The sequence below is a fragment of the Empidonax traillii genome, unplaced genomic scaffold (genome assembly GCF_003031625.1).
Source record: "Empidonax traillii isolate 1590-97213 ecotype Southwest subspecies unplaced genomic scaffold, ASM303162v1 scaffold1061:size393372, whole genome shotgun sequence".
Lineage (NCBI taxonomy): Eukaryota > Metazoa > Chordata > Aves > Passeriformes > Tyrannidae > Empidonax > Empidonax traillii.
Window position 1 is genome coordinate 292,232 of NW_020956254.1, and position 17,501 is coordinate 309,732.

General features: G+C 45.1%; 1 protein-coding gene across 2 annotated transcripts in view; it reads right to left on the reverse strand.

Annotated features, from left to right (window-relative positions):
* EPHA4 (EPH receptor A4) overlaps nt 1–17,197 on the reverse strand; it is a 105,978-nt gene extending 88,781 nt beyond the window's left edge. Inside the window, exons 1-3 of one of the 2 annotated variants that reach the window (XR_003573596.1) lie at nt 17,060–17,152; nt 16,083–16,150; nt 11,119–11,782 (exon numbers count right to left, since the gene is read on the reverse strand). Coding sequence is in view for 1 of the 2 variants with exons in the window: in XM_027904483.1 (XP_027760284.1) it covers nt 11,119–11,782; nt 16,083–16,150; nt 17,060–17,150 (823 nt within the window). In the remaining variant the exon portion in view is untranslated. Of the gene's footprint in view, nt 1–11,118; nt 11,783–16,082; nt 16,151–17,059 lie in introns of both variants that reach the window. The other variant, XM_027904483.1, reaches the window with a different exon arrangement.
* Between the last annotated feature and the right edge of the window lie 304 nt (nt 17,198–17,501).

Consider the following 17,501-nt stretch of genomic DNA (forward strand, 5'->3'; position numbering starts at 1 on the left):
TCAAATTAGCATGAGTGCTGCAGAAGGCTGGCTAAACACAGAACCACAGGAAAGAGGAGTTAGTGGTGACCTCTAAAGAAGCAGAGCAATACGGTGGGCAGAGCTCCTGCCCCCCAGCATCCCCACAGTAAACTAGCAGCAGCTACAAACTCAGCACAAGTTGGAGCAACAGGGTTCTCTGACTGCATAGACAGACAAACCAATGTCCAACCAAACAGGAAAGAGAGGAGACCTCCTTCTGCACACTCTCATACTCCAATCACAATTCATCTTGAACTAAAAGGACCAGCTCTGCACAGTCCCAGTCCCAGTGCAGCCTAATGGGAAGGAGATAATAAGGCCAAATACTGCCCTTGGGAGTGCACCACTGAGTGCACCACTCCTGTTAAGGCAAGGGCAGTTCCCTGCAGTGCTGGATCAGGCCCATGGTGCCCCTGCAGTAGCCTCTATCACAGCCAGTGCTGCCCTTTCACAGTGGAGGAGATCTCCTGCCCCTTTCTGGAGCCAGCTGCCCTCCTTGAAACTGCTGCAGTCACGCTCCTTCCCCTTCTGCTGCGAGTGACTGTAGGTGGATTTTGTTCTCTTCTCTCACAAATTAAAAAATCCTAAAGCTATGAACAGATCCTTTCACAGTGCCCACAACCCTTTGAGCTCACTTTCCCAAGCTATTGGGTGTGTTGAATTCATGGTTACCAAGTACATTAATTCTGGGCATACTGAAACTGGGCACCGAGAGCGTGTCTTCAAAGAGCCACTGAGAACTTTAAGGTGAATCAACTAAATGGATAAAGGATCTGCACATGGGCAGATTCAGCCAAAAAAGGATGGAAACACTCTTGTGGGTAATTAGTGATGTACCTTAAGTTATGTGCACTGACTTCACTCCTTTAGCTGATTGCTTTCAACTTTCCTCCCCACATGGACAGGCCTTTGAACCTCAAAGCGTTACAAAACTGTGTACATTGTCAGCCATGTCTATGTGCATGTGTGTTGTACTCAGCACCCACTGAAGTGTCGTGTCCAGCCTAAAATACTCGATCCAATATTTTCATCTTGTATTAATTTTTGGAAGTAGTCCAACGTTGGGGAGCCTGACAGAAGTGCATCTGGGAGTAGCACAGCACAGTTTCCAATGTGCCATGGGAATGACTTCAGCAACAAACCGCAAAAAAAGTTCCTTCACATTAAGTGTAACTATTGCTACTCTGAGATTAAATATTACCTGGAAATTACTCTCATTAACTGCATAGCCCTTGATTAATGAGCAGGTGGAGTGCGCATAGGGACCTGGTCCTCATTTCAGCTGTCTTATTAGCTCTACCCTGGACACTACTGATCACCACAAAAATAAATGAGGAAATCCAAGAAGTAATTACGAGTGGACAAAATGTGTCAACCTAATAACCTGCGTTACGGGACTTCAGAGATTAAGGGAAGGCTGGCAGATGTGCAAGATGCAAACGCCAAAGCCACTACAAAGAAACAGCAACAGAACTCTGTTATCTTCTCGCGTCTCTGGCGTGCGAGACCGCAGGAAGCCTCCCAAGAAATAGCCTCCATTTCAGAACAGCTCCAGAGCCATCTTGATTACTGCAATCATTTGTTCATTATTTTAACACTGATGGCCACAGGAGGAACCTTCGATGCTTCCCCCCCACTACCAAGCCCAGGTGCAGGGGCCACGTCTCCCACCAGGGCACAGACACTGAGCGCTGTGCCAAGACCCCAGGCCTGCATCAGGGAGCAGGAATCTGGCAACCAGAAAGGCCAAGGACAAGAGAGAGCATCCCACCTGGTGCTCCTGGAAGGTGCTGCTGCAGGTGTGCAGGCACCCAGGCAGGGGCTGCAGACCACACATGGGGGAAGTCAGAACCATCGTCTTCAGTTTGTCGGCAAACACAGTTGTCTCTAAGAATCTCCTGCTATACTTATCCAGCAGCCACTGCCCCCAAGCTGTGAAACAGTAGGGACTGCCCACACACCCTCTTTTTAATTTGTATTTACTTGTCTCTTGAAAAAGCCCAAAGAAATCTTCTACACACACCAGCTAAGTACAACAAAACCGAAAATACTCCAGCATCAGAAGGAGTTCAGCCAACTTTTGCCCTGCGATTGATCTCCTATTTCTCCCTACACTTTCCTTCTAATCCTGTTTATAATTACACAAGCTGTCTGATCTTCCCAAAGCTATCAGGTCCCTCAAATCCATTTTCAAATTGCCATCCTTGAAAGAGCCTGGGCACTGGATCAACCAGTCTCAGCTTGATCCAACCCATGCCACTATTAATGGCTCTCCGGAAACGCAGGGGTGCAGCTGGCCAGACCCCGAGCAAGGGCTGCCCAGCCCCAGCAGAGAAGAGGCGAGGGGAAGGTATTGATCCAGTCCTTTAACATGCTAATTTGCCCATTGGCTGCTTCAGTCATTGCTAGGCCGGGACACTTCAAAAGGAAACTGTTTTCAAAGCAGCAGCGATGTCTTTTTCAACAGCAGAAAACACTTAAAACTGAAAACAAATGAATTCAAGCCCCAAGTTCACAGAAGCGCTGGTCGGTATTCTTAAACTCTCCAGACAGAAATGTTTGATGTATGGAAAGACAGACTTGTTAATTAGGGCTATTAAAATGTGGCCTGGCAAAAAGCCTCTGAGATTTACAATAAGAAAATCCACACCCTCTAAGTGCACACTTTATTAATATAAAGATAGCCTGTATTAGTATTGAAAAAATTCAGCCATAACATCTTGAAGTGTTCCATTGATTCCCCCACAAACACACTTCACAGAAGAATGAAATGTAGTTAAAATTAAATTTCTGTAATTCAATTTCTGCAATTCAGCATCAACACTGGAAAATATTTTGGCCTTTCTTAGCATTGATAATGGGGAAAATAAAGGCAGTTGTTCAATCCCTTCAGACCGCTAAGAACACATGGCGAAGGCCCGACAAAACCCTCGGTGTGACAGAGACATTATCAAAGTATTTCAGAAAGCAGCAGCATTATTGACTAATGCCTTTGCTACCAACACGCAGTTTTCAATCACTGGCTAAACACAATGTGAGGAACTGATACAATGGCAGGATTTAATTACTGGTCTGTGGAAGCACTAAAATATGTTACAAGCACAAGTTGTGCAGACAGAACAGAAGTCAACTGAGTGTTTCACATCCATGTTTGTGGCTCATATCATGCTTCTAGTAAAACCTGAGGTTCTCCAACTAAGCTACTAATGAGTAGTAGCTCTGACCCACCAGCATATTACCCCGCTTTCAAAGTTTAAAGAGCCAAAAACTTGAATTTCCCTTGAAGTATGTCTTTATTTCCAAGGCTAAAGTCAGCCTTGCTTGGCAAGCAGAAGACCTGAACCCAGATGCAGGAAGAGCTTAAGTCACCAAGCTCAGTCTGATCCTTCTTCTCTGGACCCTGACCTGAGACAGCCACAGCCCATGGAGCCTGCTGCCACCTACACCAGCAGCACCAGCTGGATCCCTCCATGCCCACCTGCCCTGGCAAAGGAAGGAATTTGGGATGCTGCTGACCTCTAACCCCTGGCTGCAGGGGACAAAAAGCTGCAGGAAAGAGTAGGCAAATGGAGAGAACCAACCTGACGTTGGTTCTGGAGCAGACAGCAGTAACAGAGCAAACTCATTCACAGAAACAAGGCATGGAGAGATAACACCAGAAAATATGAGCAAAATGGAACTTGCTTGCTTGCCACTAAATTGTCAGCTTTATGGGACTTCATGCTGAACGGTATGAAAAAAAATCCAATTTGCTTTGAAGCACATTAGTCTAACATCCTAATTATTGTTTACATTGCCATTTGCCTTCTATTAAGAATTGAATAATTACCCAGCGCTCCATAGTTTAAAAATACAAGCAAACAGGATTATCTGGGTAATTAAGACACTGTACTGCAGCTTTGTAGTGTGGCTGTACAAAGCATTCACATACACAAGCAGAAGCAATAGTTATTGATCTCCTTAGTTCAAATAATGTTTCAGGGAGCTCCAGCATATAAGATGGGGTCCCTTGTCAGAGAAAGGTGACCAATTGCTTTTGATGAGTGAGGAGGGGACACAGGACACTGGAGTCAGTCTGCACTCCGGTCTTATCTCAACCACAGACATCCTGTGGGCCTCTGGGAAGGTTCCCTAGTCTTCCATCCTCCAACTGCTGCAGCACAAGAGCATCCATCCCTCCTCCTCTTCCTCCTGCCCAGGACCCCACCTTTGCTCAGGCTGCTCAAACCACCACCTCTCCACAGCCTGAGCCACGCAGCACCAAGCCCCCAGTGAATCCAAGGCCTGTTTTCCCAGCACACCTCTTTCACTGGCTTTGTATAGATTAATAATAGTGAGATTTAAACCCACCCATCTAAAGAAAAAAAAATAAAGCAAACCAGCAAATGGAGCTTTTTTTCTAGGCATCCATGACTAAATGAGCCAAAGCAAATACCAACTGTACAGCATAGCTCTTTTTTTTCCCCCTCCTTTTTTCCTCCAAACCTTAATAGCCCATCCATATTGTACTTTAAACAGCATGACCTCCCCTTCTGGGTGACTATTAGGACAAAAGCAAAGTTTTTGCACGTTCCTTTGTTATTTTAAAGAGCCTTTCCTCCATTTAATTACGCCACCAGGTTTCACACTGCGCAGTTTACTACCCCTGTGAAATTACCTTCAAGTTAAACACTAATTGGACATCCAACAAAAACGAAAACTCCCCACAACCATGTTTTTCCTTCTGGTTTCTTATAGGATGTAGCCCCAACACGATCGGGGTCCCAATTTCATACCACTGATTTATAAAGACACAAAATGAAAAAACAGTACTTTAAAGAAATATAGTACATTCATGCAGCATGTGTTCTAACTTATATCAATAAACCTTTCAACAAATCCATTCTGAACAACCCTGTGTTTTGGGAGCATTTAATGAGCCTCAGCTTTATTTCAAGCCAAAGGCAATTTTAAGTAAAGTTGAAATAAAGCAAAGTTAAAAAGAAAAGAAAGCCACTAAAACCAAAAATAAAATAAAATACGGGTTCTCGTATAATCATGAGGCTTAAGAAAGCAGAACTTTTCTCACAGATTATTTTCTTTCAATAAATAAAGACAGCAGAGCATTTCTGCATGTTTACTTGCCCAAGTGCCGGGAGCCCCTTTTCACCACACTGTAACCACGGGCCAAGGCCATTTCTGCAGCCTGCACAGCAAAGGGAAGGGCACTAGAACAGGGCTGAGCAGGTCCTTGGTACCAAGCAAGAGGAAGCGTCTAAATGAAGTGCAACGTTTCTTTTCTGCATGTGTGTGTGCACAAATGGGATCCCACCTCCTGCACCTGGTCACCACCCCCCAGCTGAGGATGCAGCTATAGAAGGGCCTCGTGATGGAGAACATCTAGAGGAGATGGCACACAAGAACCTGCAGCCCCACCAGGCACAAGAAGCAGCACTTCCACACCCCAGCCATCGTTCTGCACAGAAGGCCGGGGTTCTGGAGCACTTTCCCACAGGCTGGCTTGAAGCTGCAGTTTGGGGCAAGAATGACAGTCAAGAGGAGACCTCGAGACATCAGGAGCATACTGTGCAAATATTACACTATCTCTTAAACAAAGAGATGAAAAAAAAAAAATCAAACCAGAATCCATTTGCATAAAATCCAAATCTTTCAGCTCTGCATACACAGAAGGAGATTTTGGCTGGCTTTTCCAAAGGAAGCTCTTATCTCCTTTGTGAAGTGGGGAAATGGGTGTGCTACTTTGCATGAGGGTGTATACAAAAGATGTAAATGAGGAATTTGCTGCATGCAAAAGGCAAAGCTGGCGACAGCTGCCAATCCCCATTCACAGGAAGAGCCTCCCTGGTCTCCAGCAGGAGGAAGGAGAAGGGAACCAACATGTTTGCTTCCCAGGGAGGTGAAGCAGGCTCTGAATATTCATAAAATGGCCAGTTAGTCATGGGAGTGTTAATTGTCTCTGATTCACAAAACCGTGTGACCTCACCTGCTCCCTGCAACATTTGAAAAGGATGTGACATAATGGAACGAAACCAGATAAGATATTTATCTCACAAGTTTGGGGGGCTTTTTAATGCAGTCTCAAAAGACCTTAGTGTACTGCTGAGCATTTCTTTAATCACTTCTCAGAGGCGCAATAAAGACCAAGCTCAGTGGAGCATATTATTAGACAGATAATAACCCTTACCCAGCCAAGATCTAAATACCGAACTCATCACACGCAAGATGAGCTGTCTGGAAAGTTTTGTTTTCTTTTTTTTTTTTTTCCTATAAGAACACACACAGAAACCAGAAGATGGGCTGTAAGTCCCACAAAAGACTACCCAGACCTACCATGAAATTCATACCACCACAACAGCTCATCTGGCTTTGATTCTGAGGATCGTGCTTTTTACCAGTAACACACAGAATAAGGACCAGATATTGCTCCCCTGTGTACTGGCAGAAATTTTGTCAGGAATTCAGAAGGAAGCAATCCCAGCCCTTCTCCAAGCAACACATGAAGGGACAACTGCTTGACAACTGTAGCTTGATTTCTGAGGAGGCCAGGCAGGAGAAAAGCAACAGAGAGCCTGCAGTGACATTTAAATTGATATTTTGAAATGCACCAGGTGGTACCAAAATAAATAAATAAATAAATAAATAAATAAATAAATAAATAAATAAAATCACAGAGGGAGTAACCCTTGGAAGATCTATTGAGCTACATGAGAGCATAACATAACCAAATCAGCAGAGAAGAGAACCAACTAAATTTGGTTCAGACAGACTGTGTTTCAGTATCGCTCCCCGGCCCCGCCTGGTAGCTTCCGTCTCCTCAGCTCCTTTTAAAACGTAACATGTTGAGTCTATGCATTTTTTTCCCCTCTGCCAAAAATAATCAACCTGAAAAAAAAATCCTTCTGAAATCTCAAATCTGCGCTGTCTTAGTCACCCTTCTGATTACCCTTTTGTGCAGCCAGACTGTACATCAGTGCTATTCTGACAAAAAAAACTCATCCATGTCTAAAATGGGAAAGTACTCACAAATTATTTTACTTCCCCACACCTACAAAACCCACCATCCAAAAATCTTATCACAGAAAAACATATAATTAGACTGTACCCTTCTGATGTAAACTGAACTGCTGCTTTCAACGATCACAGCCACTCTTCAAAGCCTCTGAGATAAAAAGAATCTTATCATTCAAATTATTACTTCTTAGGGATGCTCTTATCAAAGTTCCGAGGAAAATTCTAAAAACAGCAGTGATATGAAACCAGGACTGAGCCATATTTTAAATGACACTGGATTTTCTGCCAATTGGCCAATTCACAACTCAGAAGCAAGTGTAGATGAAGACAAAGCTGTTGGCTCTCATAACCTTTACAGTATCACAGTAAAAATCTCAACTGTCTCACATATTTATACTAAATGGCAGGTCTAAAATTGAGATTTGTAATTTCACAACATCAAAATCATCACAGATGGCTGCAGTCTATTGCTTCTTTAATCTGTCTTTTCTCCCTTCCTGCTTGTTTTTCCCCCCCCTCCTCCTTTGAGTTAGAAAGATATGTGTTTTATCATAAGGAAATCGTAACTAAATCCAAACCACATTATATTAATGTGTAACAAAACAATTTACATAACAATGATGCGTACAAGAGAAGTCGAAAATTACTTTATGTCTCAGCTTTGCCCTAAAGCACTAATTGCCTTAGCCTTGAGACGTGCCACTAGTTGGGATAGTCAAGTTCATCAACAATATTCCACATTTATGCTCTCCTAAATGGACAGCCATTAACACAGAACATTTGAGGGAAAATAAACAGTAATAGAAAATTTAAAAAAAAAAACCAACAAAAAACCAGCAACATGGATTTTTTTTTTACATTAGGTTCACAGCTACAAGTTCATCTGCAAGCAAAGAATCAGTGCTCACATAATATTTTTACTGATCTGGACCAATTTTGTAGAACCACTGCCATGACCCACCTGTGAAGCTTCCCAAATAAATACAGATCAAAATACTTAGCTCCTTTTCCTTCCTGCCCTGGGTTTTTGCATATGTAAATACACATGCACTTATGTATGTTCAGTAAGACAATCATCATCAATAAAGTCAACTGGTTAAAAAAAAAATAGCAGTCAGAGGAAGGACAGTGTTTTGTCATCATATTCAAATACCTCCAAACCACCGACTCAATTTTTTAAAAATCCCGTTCAAGGTCAGAAAGTCATTAACTCCCACTACAGGAATAACTTGAGATGTGAAGTGATTTTCCATTATGCTTCCCACACACACATCAGAAATTAAGCAAAAGCAGCTCAAGGAAAATGGATTATTTAAAAATCAGGAGGTTGAGTGAACTTGAAGCAGCTCAAAGGACAACCCAAGTGCCAGCTGGTCTGCCCCAGCACTGCGTGGCAGAGAGCAGGTCCCAGGAGAAGACAAGGAATTCCAAAATCAACTGTGGATCTCCCAACAAGTGCAACTGGCCTGAACTATTTCTGCCCACTGAGCTTTTGTCAAACATTTAAGATCTTAATCAACCCTAAGTCTGACCCTAGGATCACAAGGGAAGATGGATGAGGAAACGGACAACCTCTGACCTTTCCTTGTATTTGTCCTGCCACAGCCAACCTATTGAAAAATAATTGAGGTGGAACCTGCTCACCAGCTCCAGTCCCAGACCAGCACCCTCTCACAGACTTTCCCAAACTCAAACTCTCTCCCCCTGCCCCCAGTCCTCTGTCCCAAAACCACAGGAATCCTCCTCACTTCATCCTCCTCCTCCCTTCCAAAAACCTGTCAGAGCAGAACACTTGCTAAACGATGAAGTCAAGAGGGGAAAGAAAAGGGGAAGGCTCGTTCAGCGATGTCAAAGGCCAAACTGCTTTAACAGCCTTGCTGGAAACCAGAGTGGAGGTGCACAGTTCCGGTGAGCTTCAGGAATGCACCAAGAGGAACTTCCCAGTAAACTGCTCTGGCTGGAGAATGGCAAGTGTGAGAAAAGGAAACCACAAATAAGCACTGGTGAAATGGGTTTAGCACTTTCAAATTATGTGCTGGCTCGAATGCTCTCAGAGTGACTAGCACAGGCCAACTGCACCCTGGAGAGCCCAAGAGACAGAATGTTTCTATTGCCTTTGTCAGTATGGCATCATCTGATCTTCCTGTTAATTGGGAAACAGAAAATTGTGTTTCCTGAGCCCAGACTTGCTCAGGTGCAGCCGAGACCTGTTAGGTGAGCTGACATTCATCTCTAAGGTCTAGTCCAACACTACTAAAATAAATTCAAAGTGCATGCCAGTATAACCACTGCCCACCAGAAAAACCTCAAGAGATTTCCCCTGAACAACACAGGATTTGTTAGGCAATTAGCTCATCACGTCTGGGCCACTGACGCTGAAAAATGGTAGATCTGTGTCAATCAGAATGACCCAGTGCCGACCTAATAGGCCTTTAGGAGAAAGCAGAATAATCCCTGTGCAATAAACCAAGATGTGCTCCCCCCCCCATTCATTTCCTCCTCTCAGAAGCCAGGCTGTAAATGTGTCGAGAAGCTTTGCCCAGAAGTTACTGAGCTATTAAGGCAGTAACAGTATCTCCACAGCCACCAAGGGCTTTCCCCACATCACCCAGTCAGTACCACAGCCACAGGTTCACACATCTCACAATAAACAGGTTTTTAAGTTTCCACCTCACTGGATTAAAAAAAAACCCAAAATAATAGTAAAAAACCAAAACAAACAAAAACCAACCAACCAAACAAAAAACCTGAGTAATTTACCCCATAGAGGATGCCCTGACATTGTGCTGCTCATCTTGCAGTTCTCTGTACAGCCCATACCAATTTTACTGCCACTATATCATACCTAAGCTTTTGCCATATAGCAACAACTCTAGAAATTAAGGCTGAAGTTCACACTTAGTGCTTCTCTCCTAACAAAGCTTAATTTCAACACATATTACTGAACTTCATATTGACTGTAGATTAGCATTTAAAAGAAATCAAGTAAGACATTCAAAAGACACCATTCTCTTAGGAGTCCAGCCCAAGAGCAGTCAGTTACTTGCTTCTCTAACTTGCGCTTAGTCTCAAGACCAAAAAAGTGACCTCGTGAAAAGAACACCAAGAAGATGTAAGGCAACTGGCTCCAAAAAGCCTTTTCCGAAAACATGGTTCCAAATCCCCTGAGGAGCTGAGCACCTTCAGTTCAGCACTAGGCAGAATTAAGCTCGCTGACCTGTGCAAGAATCCATTTAAGTTTGATCTTAATTTATGCTTACATGAGCAAGAGTTTAGAAGCAGAGGCTAAAGATATTTATAAACTCCCTTCTCTCCTTCCCTAATCTTTTACAACTTCTTTTTCCAGAAAAGGGAGATGTAGAGAATTTAGGTATTGAGGTTTTTTCTTTTAGGAGAATCTGTCTTTTATACACACTTTAATCCCCAATTCTGCAGCACACAGGATGGTGTGTGTGTGTGGGAGGGTGGGGTGGAGACTTCTAGCATTTCTAAGAGTATCCTAGCACCTCTATTATTTAACTGACAATAGAGACTCTCTGAGAAATGAAAATATTTAACAAAGGCAGCAGTGTCAAATATCAAAGGGTATTTAGTGCTAAAAATTTGCAACAAGTAAAACACCAAAGACTTCCACTTCCCAAAGTGGGGAAAGTAATCCAGCTAAAACTCCTGTCCCTGCCTCGCAGACTGGTTCTTAACCCACTGCATTATCCAAAGGAGACTTTGCCAGAATTTCCTGTGCTTAACAAAGCTCACTTGAAAGATTTGTCTCTTCAAACAACGGTAGCTCAACTGCACTGTTATGCAGTCATTTACACTTCGGTGACTATCGTGAGCCAAATCAAATTTAGGCCCCTGCTAGAAAATGTGTTTCACCTTCTGCCTATTATGGCAGTATCATTTGTTTTACATTATGTAATTCTTAGCCTTGCCACCTGGAGCTATTGGACTTCTTCATTAAACCCCTCTGTCCCACCGAATCCCACGGGGCTGCTAATTACTGGCTTTACTCCATTTACTCTCATCTCTGATTCAATTATACATTCAACTAAGCCCTAATGAAGAGTACAATATGGCTCATCCTACCTTGGCATTCACCATTGCGTTCTTCATAGCCAGCATTGCACAGACAGTTGCCAATGGGCACCAGCCACTCGCCATCTGCCCCACAGTACATTTTTGGCACATCCTTCTCTTCTGAGTTGTTGACACAGGAGCCACGAACCTCCACCAGAGAGGATGTATCAGCCCCAGTAATAGTGTCTGGAAACTGTGCCAGGTTCCGAACTGTCAACGGGCACTTCTTATAGAAGACACGAACAGAGACCAAAGCAATGCAGGCACCGACATCCTGAAAAGCCAAATAAAACCCTTTCTTGCTGAGTGGTCCCACATCCCGTATCTCTGTATTCAGCTTCATGATCCTGTCTCCGATGTCCACCTGGGTGAAGCTCTCATCAGCAGCAATGGTGTCAATCTTGGCAAACTGGCTCTCTCGAATAAAACGCTCCTTATCGTTGTTTGATTCATAGTAATAAAGGTTGAAAGTCTCTTTGCAAGTTCCCATGACACCCGGCAGGCTGTTGCAGTCTCTGAGGGTGAACTTGATTTCAATATATACCCTCTGAGCCCCCTCACGGGGAATCCAATCAGTTCGTAGCCAGTTATTCTGACTGGGCTCCATCACATTGCAGACCTGATAGGTGCGGATCGGAGTGTTCTTCTCATCCATAATGCTTACTTCCTCCCACTGCAGAGAGGAAAAGGGGAAGAAAAATATTTATCAGCATTAAAAGGAACAACTGAGCTTCACAGCAAACAGTCTTCAGGTTTGCCATTACAGGCAAACAAACAAACAAAGAAACAAAAACAAACCAGCAGACCAAGCCACAGCCAGGACCTCAACTACTTGGACATTAAAGGAAGAATCCGTCCAGGAGAAACCAGTTCCAAATCAAGTAATGCCTCGAGGAGCAATCATGTTTTAAAGGCCCTCTGAACCAATCCAAGAACGCTGCATCAACTGACTGGGTTTATTGGCACTACAGTTCAGTCCACAGGACCCTGCTTAGATCAGGGCTACAAACAGGACTTCACAGACTCACTGTGCAGAACCGGCCTACAGAGCTTCCTCTGCAGCGGATAACACGTGGGCTCTGGCTTGGACATGGGAATATCCAACACTGACATAGCATAACTTAGTCACACAAAAAGCACAAGATGGAGACAACAACATCCTCATTTCTGGCATGACTATCACATATTTTAAAAATTCTTAAGCCAGCCCTTATTATTTCTCTAAGCTGCCAACTCCTTTCCTGGGCTACCCCTATCCCAGACACTCGGCAAACAGTCTTTACTTCAGAGCTGGGCAGACACAGCTGTCTACAGAGAACTGGGTCCTTGACTTGGTGGCACTTAAAGAAGGAACAGCAGGTAAAGAGACAACAGCATCAGTCTACCAGCAACATCACCATGACTTCGTTACCCAAGCAGTTTCTTACTAGAGGGAAGGTGGGGAAAAAAAGGAATATTAAGTATCTTTTCCTGGAGGAAACGTCATAAAACAGCTACATTCATATCATCAAAAACCCCAAAAGGTTAACAGAGACGTAAAGTGCTGAAAGATCAGGGTAGCAGCGTGCTTCAAAACTGCAACACCCCTCAAATCAAGTCCAGACATCTTCAGAAGTGCCAAACTAACAGGCAACGTGACTATGAAACAACAACAATACAGGTAATCCAAGGAGGGTACGGAAAGAAGAGATTCATGGGTTCAGCATGATGAACTCAGAAAAGGAGAGCACACACACCCAACAGTTCTAAAAAAAGAAAAAAAAAAAAAAAAAAAAAAAAAAAAAAAAAAAAAAAAAAAAAAAAAAAAAAAAAAAAACCACCAACAACAAAAAACACACCACTTCAATTTATACTATTCAATTTATTCTTCTTTTAAAAAATATTAGATAATGATATGCTGACTAGGTTTGCAGGCAATACAATGAAGCATATAACGTTATCCTTAGAAAACAGTAATAACTTTAAAGAGACTTCCCAGAAGTGTTTTTCAGAACTACTGAAGCCATGGCTTTGATAAACAGAAGCCTTCTTAAAGTTAAAGGGCTTCTTGTATAATATCCTGCATTCTTCTCACAAGGATTGCTCTTATGCAAGTGATTTTTACTTAAAAAGCTTCCAGCTTAGCTGAATCCGTTTATAGAATGACAGCAGTTAGCACCATGAGTCACTAGGAGCAGAAAGAATAATATTTTATTTGCTGCCTAGAGATAACTGCAAATTAAAATGAAGGAGGGGGGGGAAATCAATACTCAGCATGTCACTCCTTTTCACAGAAAAGGAAAAAATACATCTTAAAAAGTCATCTATCAATGTAAAGCATAACATGTTGTTAGTAAGAAGACAGAGTTGTTTAATTTACAGCTGCTACAGAGCTGGTTTAGAGTTACAATATTGTCTTTATGATCCATCACTTTCCATTCTGCTTATCTTCAGATTGTCTATGCTACCTATATTGTGTGTGACACAAGGGAAAGGAAGAAGCAGAGGGAAATAATACTTGTTGATGGGATTTCCTTTAGTGCATTTACACAATGGAGGATGCTGCTAGAGGATTCAATAAAGAGACCGCTGAGGTCAACAGACAGACAGTAACTGAATTCAGCAAATTTTCAGATCGAGTTCTCAACACACCCACCTCCTGACCAACACACAAACATACAGAGTCGGGTTTATTTGTGTGTTTTTCTGACGGAGCTGAAAATAACTACAGCCCCAGATTTCCAGCCACTGCAAATGACTTGTAACTCTAAGTATGTGGTCAAAGCTGTAACTTTTCCCCTTTCAAGCTGAAATTAACTTTTATAATTCAACTCTTCCCACAGTTTAATGATGCAGAATAAAACATTCTGGGCACAAAACCTGCTTTTCAACTCTGAAATGCAAGAGTAAATCATTAATTACGTTCATAATGCAATTAATTAATTCCTCCAGGGCTACTATATATTTGATTACTGCTAGTCACTGCTAAATTACTATGTTTATCTACAGCCCTTCTTATCCACACAACCCTCACGCCTTAGGAACAGTGTGGTACAGATCTAGAAAAATACCTCTTTTAATAGACAATAAAGTATACACAGTTAAAGAAAAACACTAAAGGACAGAATCCTCCCAGAAAGATAAAGGAGTTTGTCACTGCTGCTTGAAATAAATCTGCAGCATATGAAGTTAAAGTAAAAGCCTTCCAAGCACTGTATCTCAGAGACAGGCCATATACTCTTAAATTTTTCACTACAGGCTTAAAAATAGAACACACGTATGTAGGTTTAGTGAAACGAGTCACGTCCACAATAAGAGCACACATTTCCTTCTCAAGATTGCATGGTGCTTTCAGAAGAAACATGGGGGGAAAGGGGAATCCAGCAGCCATTAATAAAATACAGCTGTCCTCTGATCATTGATTCTATTGCTGACTTATTAAAACTTGTATTTTAGGTCCTGTTTTAATATACAGCATAGATACCCCTTGGAGAGCCGTATGAAAGGCCCTGCCTTATTAATCGACCTTTCCAGGGTGCTGGATTAACAAGGAAGCCCGACTCTTACCGAGATAGAGCTGTACCTTTCCACACTGTCAAAAGATGAGGGCAATTGCCTGCAATCTGCAGTGAATGTGCACCGTGGGCGCTGCCAGAGGCCTGCCAATCACTTCCCTCCTCTTTGAAAAACCGAGTTTTGGGGACAGCACAGCGTGCTCAGGCAGAGCACAAGCCAGGACCGTAGTCAAGTTCACCCAGAACAACAATGGGGGAGCAAAACAATCCCCCTTTCTCCCATGTTATGGTTATTCAGAGCTTATGCATAATGCATCACCAGCCAACGCAACCTCGGATTCCTTCCGCTCACTGCTGTTTCCTTAGCTCTGCTTCTTCTAATTACGAGTGGGAACGCACACACACACAAAAAAGTAAATTTGTAGGTTTCCTGAAGAATCCAGTGCTCTGTTGTGCACAGGTCCTGATCTTTCAGCACTTTTCTTTTTTTCAATCACTTTGACTTAGTTACTTCTGCTTAAGGATTCTAAGCTGCTTTTGCTCTTTTAATATTTAAGGGATTTGAGATTATTTTTTTTTTACATTCATGTTTAGTGTGCATTGCTGGCATTTTTCTTAAATTGGTCATTTGAAGAAAGAAAAAGCCTTTCTAATTGCTTATTAAAAAAAAAAAAAAGTCCCATGAAGTACAGTCTCCTTCATAACCCTGCAGCTCCAAAGTCCAACACTCTCAGGAGTTTCCCACAGAAGCACTGGGCACCCTGCAGGTCAGGGCACAGATACCCACTAATATAAAGCTAAACTAAACAAATAGATCTACCTTGCGTGCAGCTCCACTAAGAAAGGAGGCTCTAAGCCCCAGCAATGAACCTCCTATCTTCACACCACCACTGGGCAGTGCATTTAAGCAACCTTCTCTTACAATTGTCTTATTGAAAAGTACATCGAAAGAAAGTCCAAGGAACCACCATCAAGCACTGGGTGCTGCAGTTTATCTGTTCAGAGACCAAAACATATGATGTTTACATCCTGAAATAGGGCAACTGTCCCATCACACCATAAGGTCTATCGTGTATATTGATCCCCACTCCTTCATCCAGAAATAGAACAGCAATTGCCCTGAACATCCCCCAGCCGAGACGGTCCACAAATAAAATAATAGCAGTCAAGAATGCCAATTCAGCCGGCAGATCACATTTCTTGTTGGTATTTCAGTTTTAAATAGGCATCTAAGCCCATGCCTCAACCAATCTCCTAATTCTGAAACCTCTTTTCTGCCCTTTTGGTTTCCACTTCTTCCATGACAGAACTATCCAAAGGGAGTATAGAGTTTCTTCAACAAAGAGTAATTCACTTGGTAAGCCAAGGAAGAAATCTGACCTCCTCACCACAATCAACAATAATCGAGCCATTAGGACTCTCTGAAAGTTACTAATCACCCCCTTTACCCTTTTGATCAGATAGCGGTTTAAAACTTACCCCTCCTTCCAAGGGACTTGCTATCCACCCCAGCTCTCCCTGAACTGATCTGGAATCCAGCAAGGTAACTGCAGAAAGGTACAAATAAAACAGATTAAATTCCAGCTGCCAAGAGGCAATATTAAAATAAATCGTTTACCTGAACGTTTCCATATGTGTGGAGCACGATCGCATCCACCTTCCACCCGAAACGAAATGTTAGTTCCGACCGCGCCAATATCTTAAAACACTTAGAAACTCTCTCAGGGGTAGGTCCGAGGAATCGCACGCTCATTTCCCGGCGCGCCGGAGCCGCTCCCGGGCGCGGAGCGGCGGAGCCCCAGCACACCTGCGGGGGACCGCGGAGCGCCTCCCGGGAGCGCCGGGCACCTCATCTCCGCCGCCCGGGACGGCGACCGCACAGCGGCGATGAGCGGACAGGCGGTACTCCCCGGGACCCCGGGAGGGCAGCCGAGCACTGAGAGACCTCGCGGGGGGCTCCCGAAGGGACCGGCGCCCCACGCCCGCGACGCGGGACGACCACGGGCTTGCCCCGCGGAGCCGCCGCCGGACCGTCCCGCAGAACGGGCTGCACCCCGGCCCCGGGGAACGGCGCGGAGCCGCCGAGAGCTCCCGGGAGAACCGGTTTAATGAGCCGCCCTCGCGGCTCGGGGCCGCCCCGGCGCGGCGGCTCCGCTCCCGGGAGCGCTGCGGCCCCGCGGCCCGGCCCGGCCGGGGCAGGGACAGCGCGGGGGGACGCGCGGGGCTGGCGGCGGCCGCTCCGCCCCGAGCCACCTGTGCCGGTGCCGCGGGCATCCCCCGGAGCGCCGCCCGGGCAGCTCCGCGACCGCCGGACGGGCAGCGACCGGCCGGGACAGCGCGGGGCCGGCGGCGAGCGGGGCGGGGAGAGGGCACCGTGGCCAGCCCGGGGGGCACGGAACTTTGCCCCCGGCACCCCGCCGGGGGAGCGAGGAGCCCGGCCGCCGGCAAAGCCTCACCTTCGTTGGCGGGATAGATCCGGGAGCCGGTGACGGCCCCGCAGACGCCGACGAGGAGCGGGAGGAGGGCGCAGATCGGGACCCCGGCCATGCCGCCGCCGCCGCCGCGCTCCGGCCGCTCTATCCCAGCGGAATAAGTGCCTACATGGAGCGCGGCGCGCGATAGACATTGCCGGGGGGGCGGGGCCCGCCTGCCCGTCAGGCCCCGCCGCCAATCGCCGCCCGCTCCGCGCCGCGCGCCCCGCCCCCGCCGCGCGCCCGGCACGGGCGGCCGGGGCCGCGCGCTGCTGCCTGAGGGGGGTGCGCTCCCGGGAGCGGGGAGAGGGATCCCGGGCGAGGGGAACGGGGAGTGCGGGGAGAGGCGGCGCTCCGCGGGGTCTGTAACGTTCTCGGTGTCCCAACGCAGAAGCGAAACGGATAAAAAGAAGGGAAAAAGAAAAAA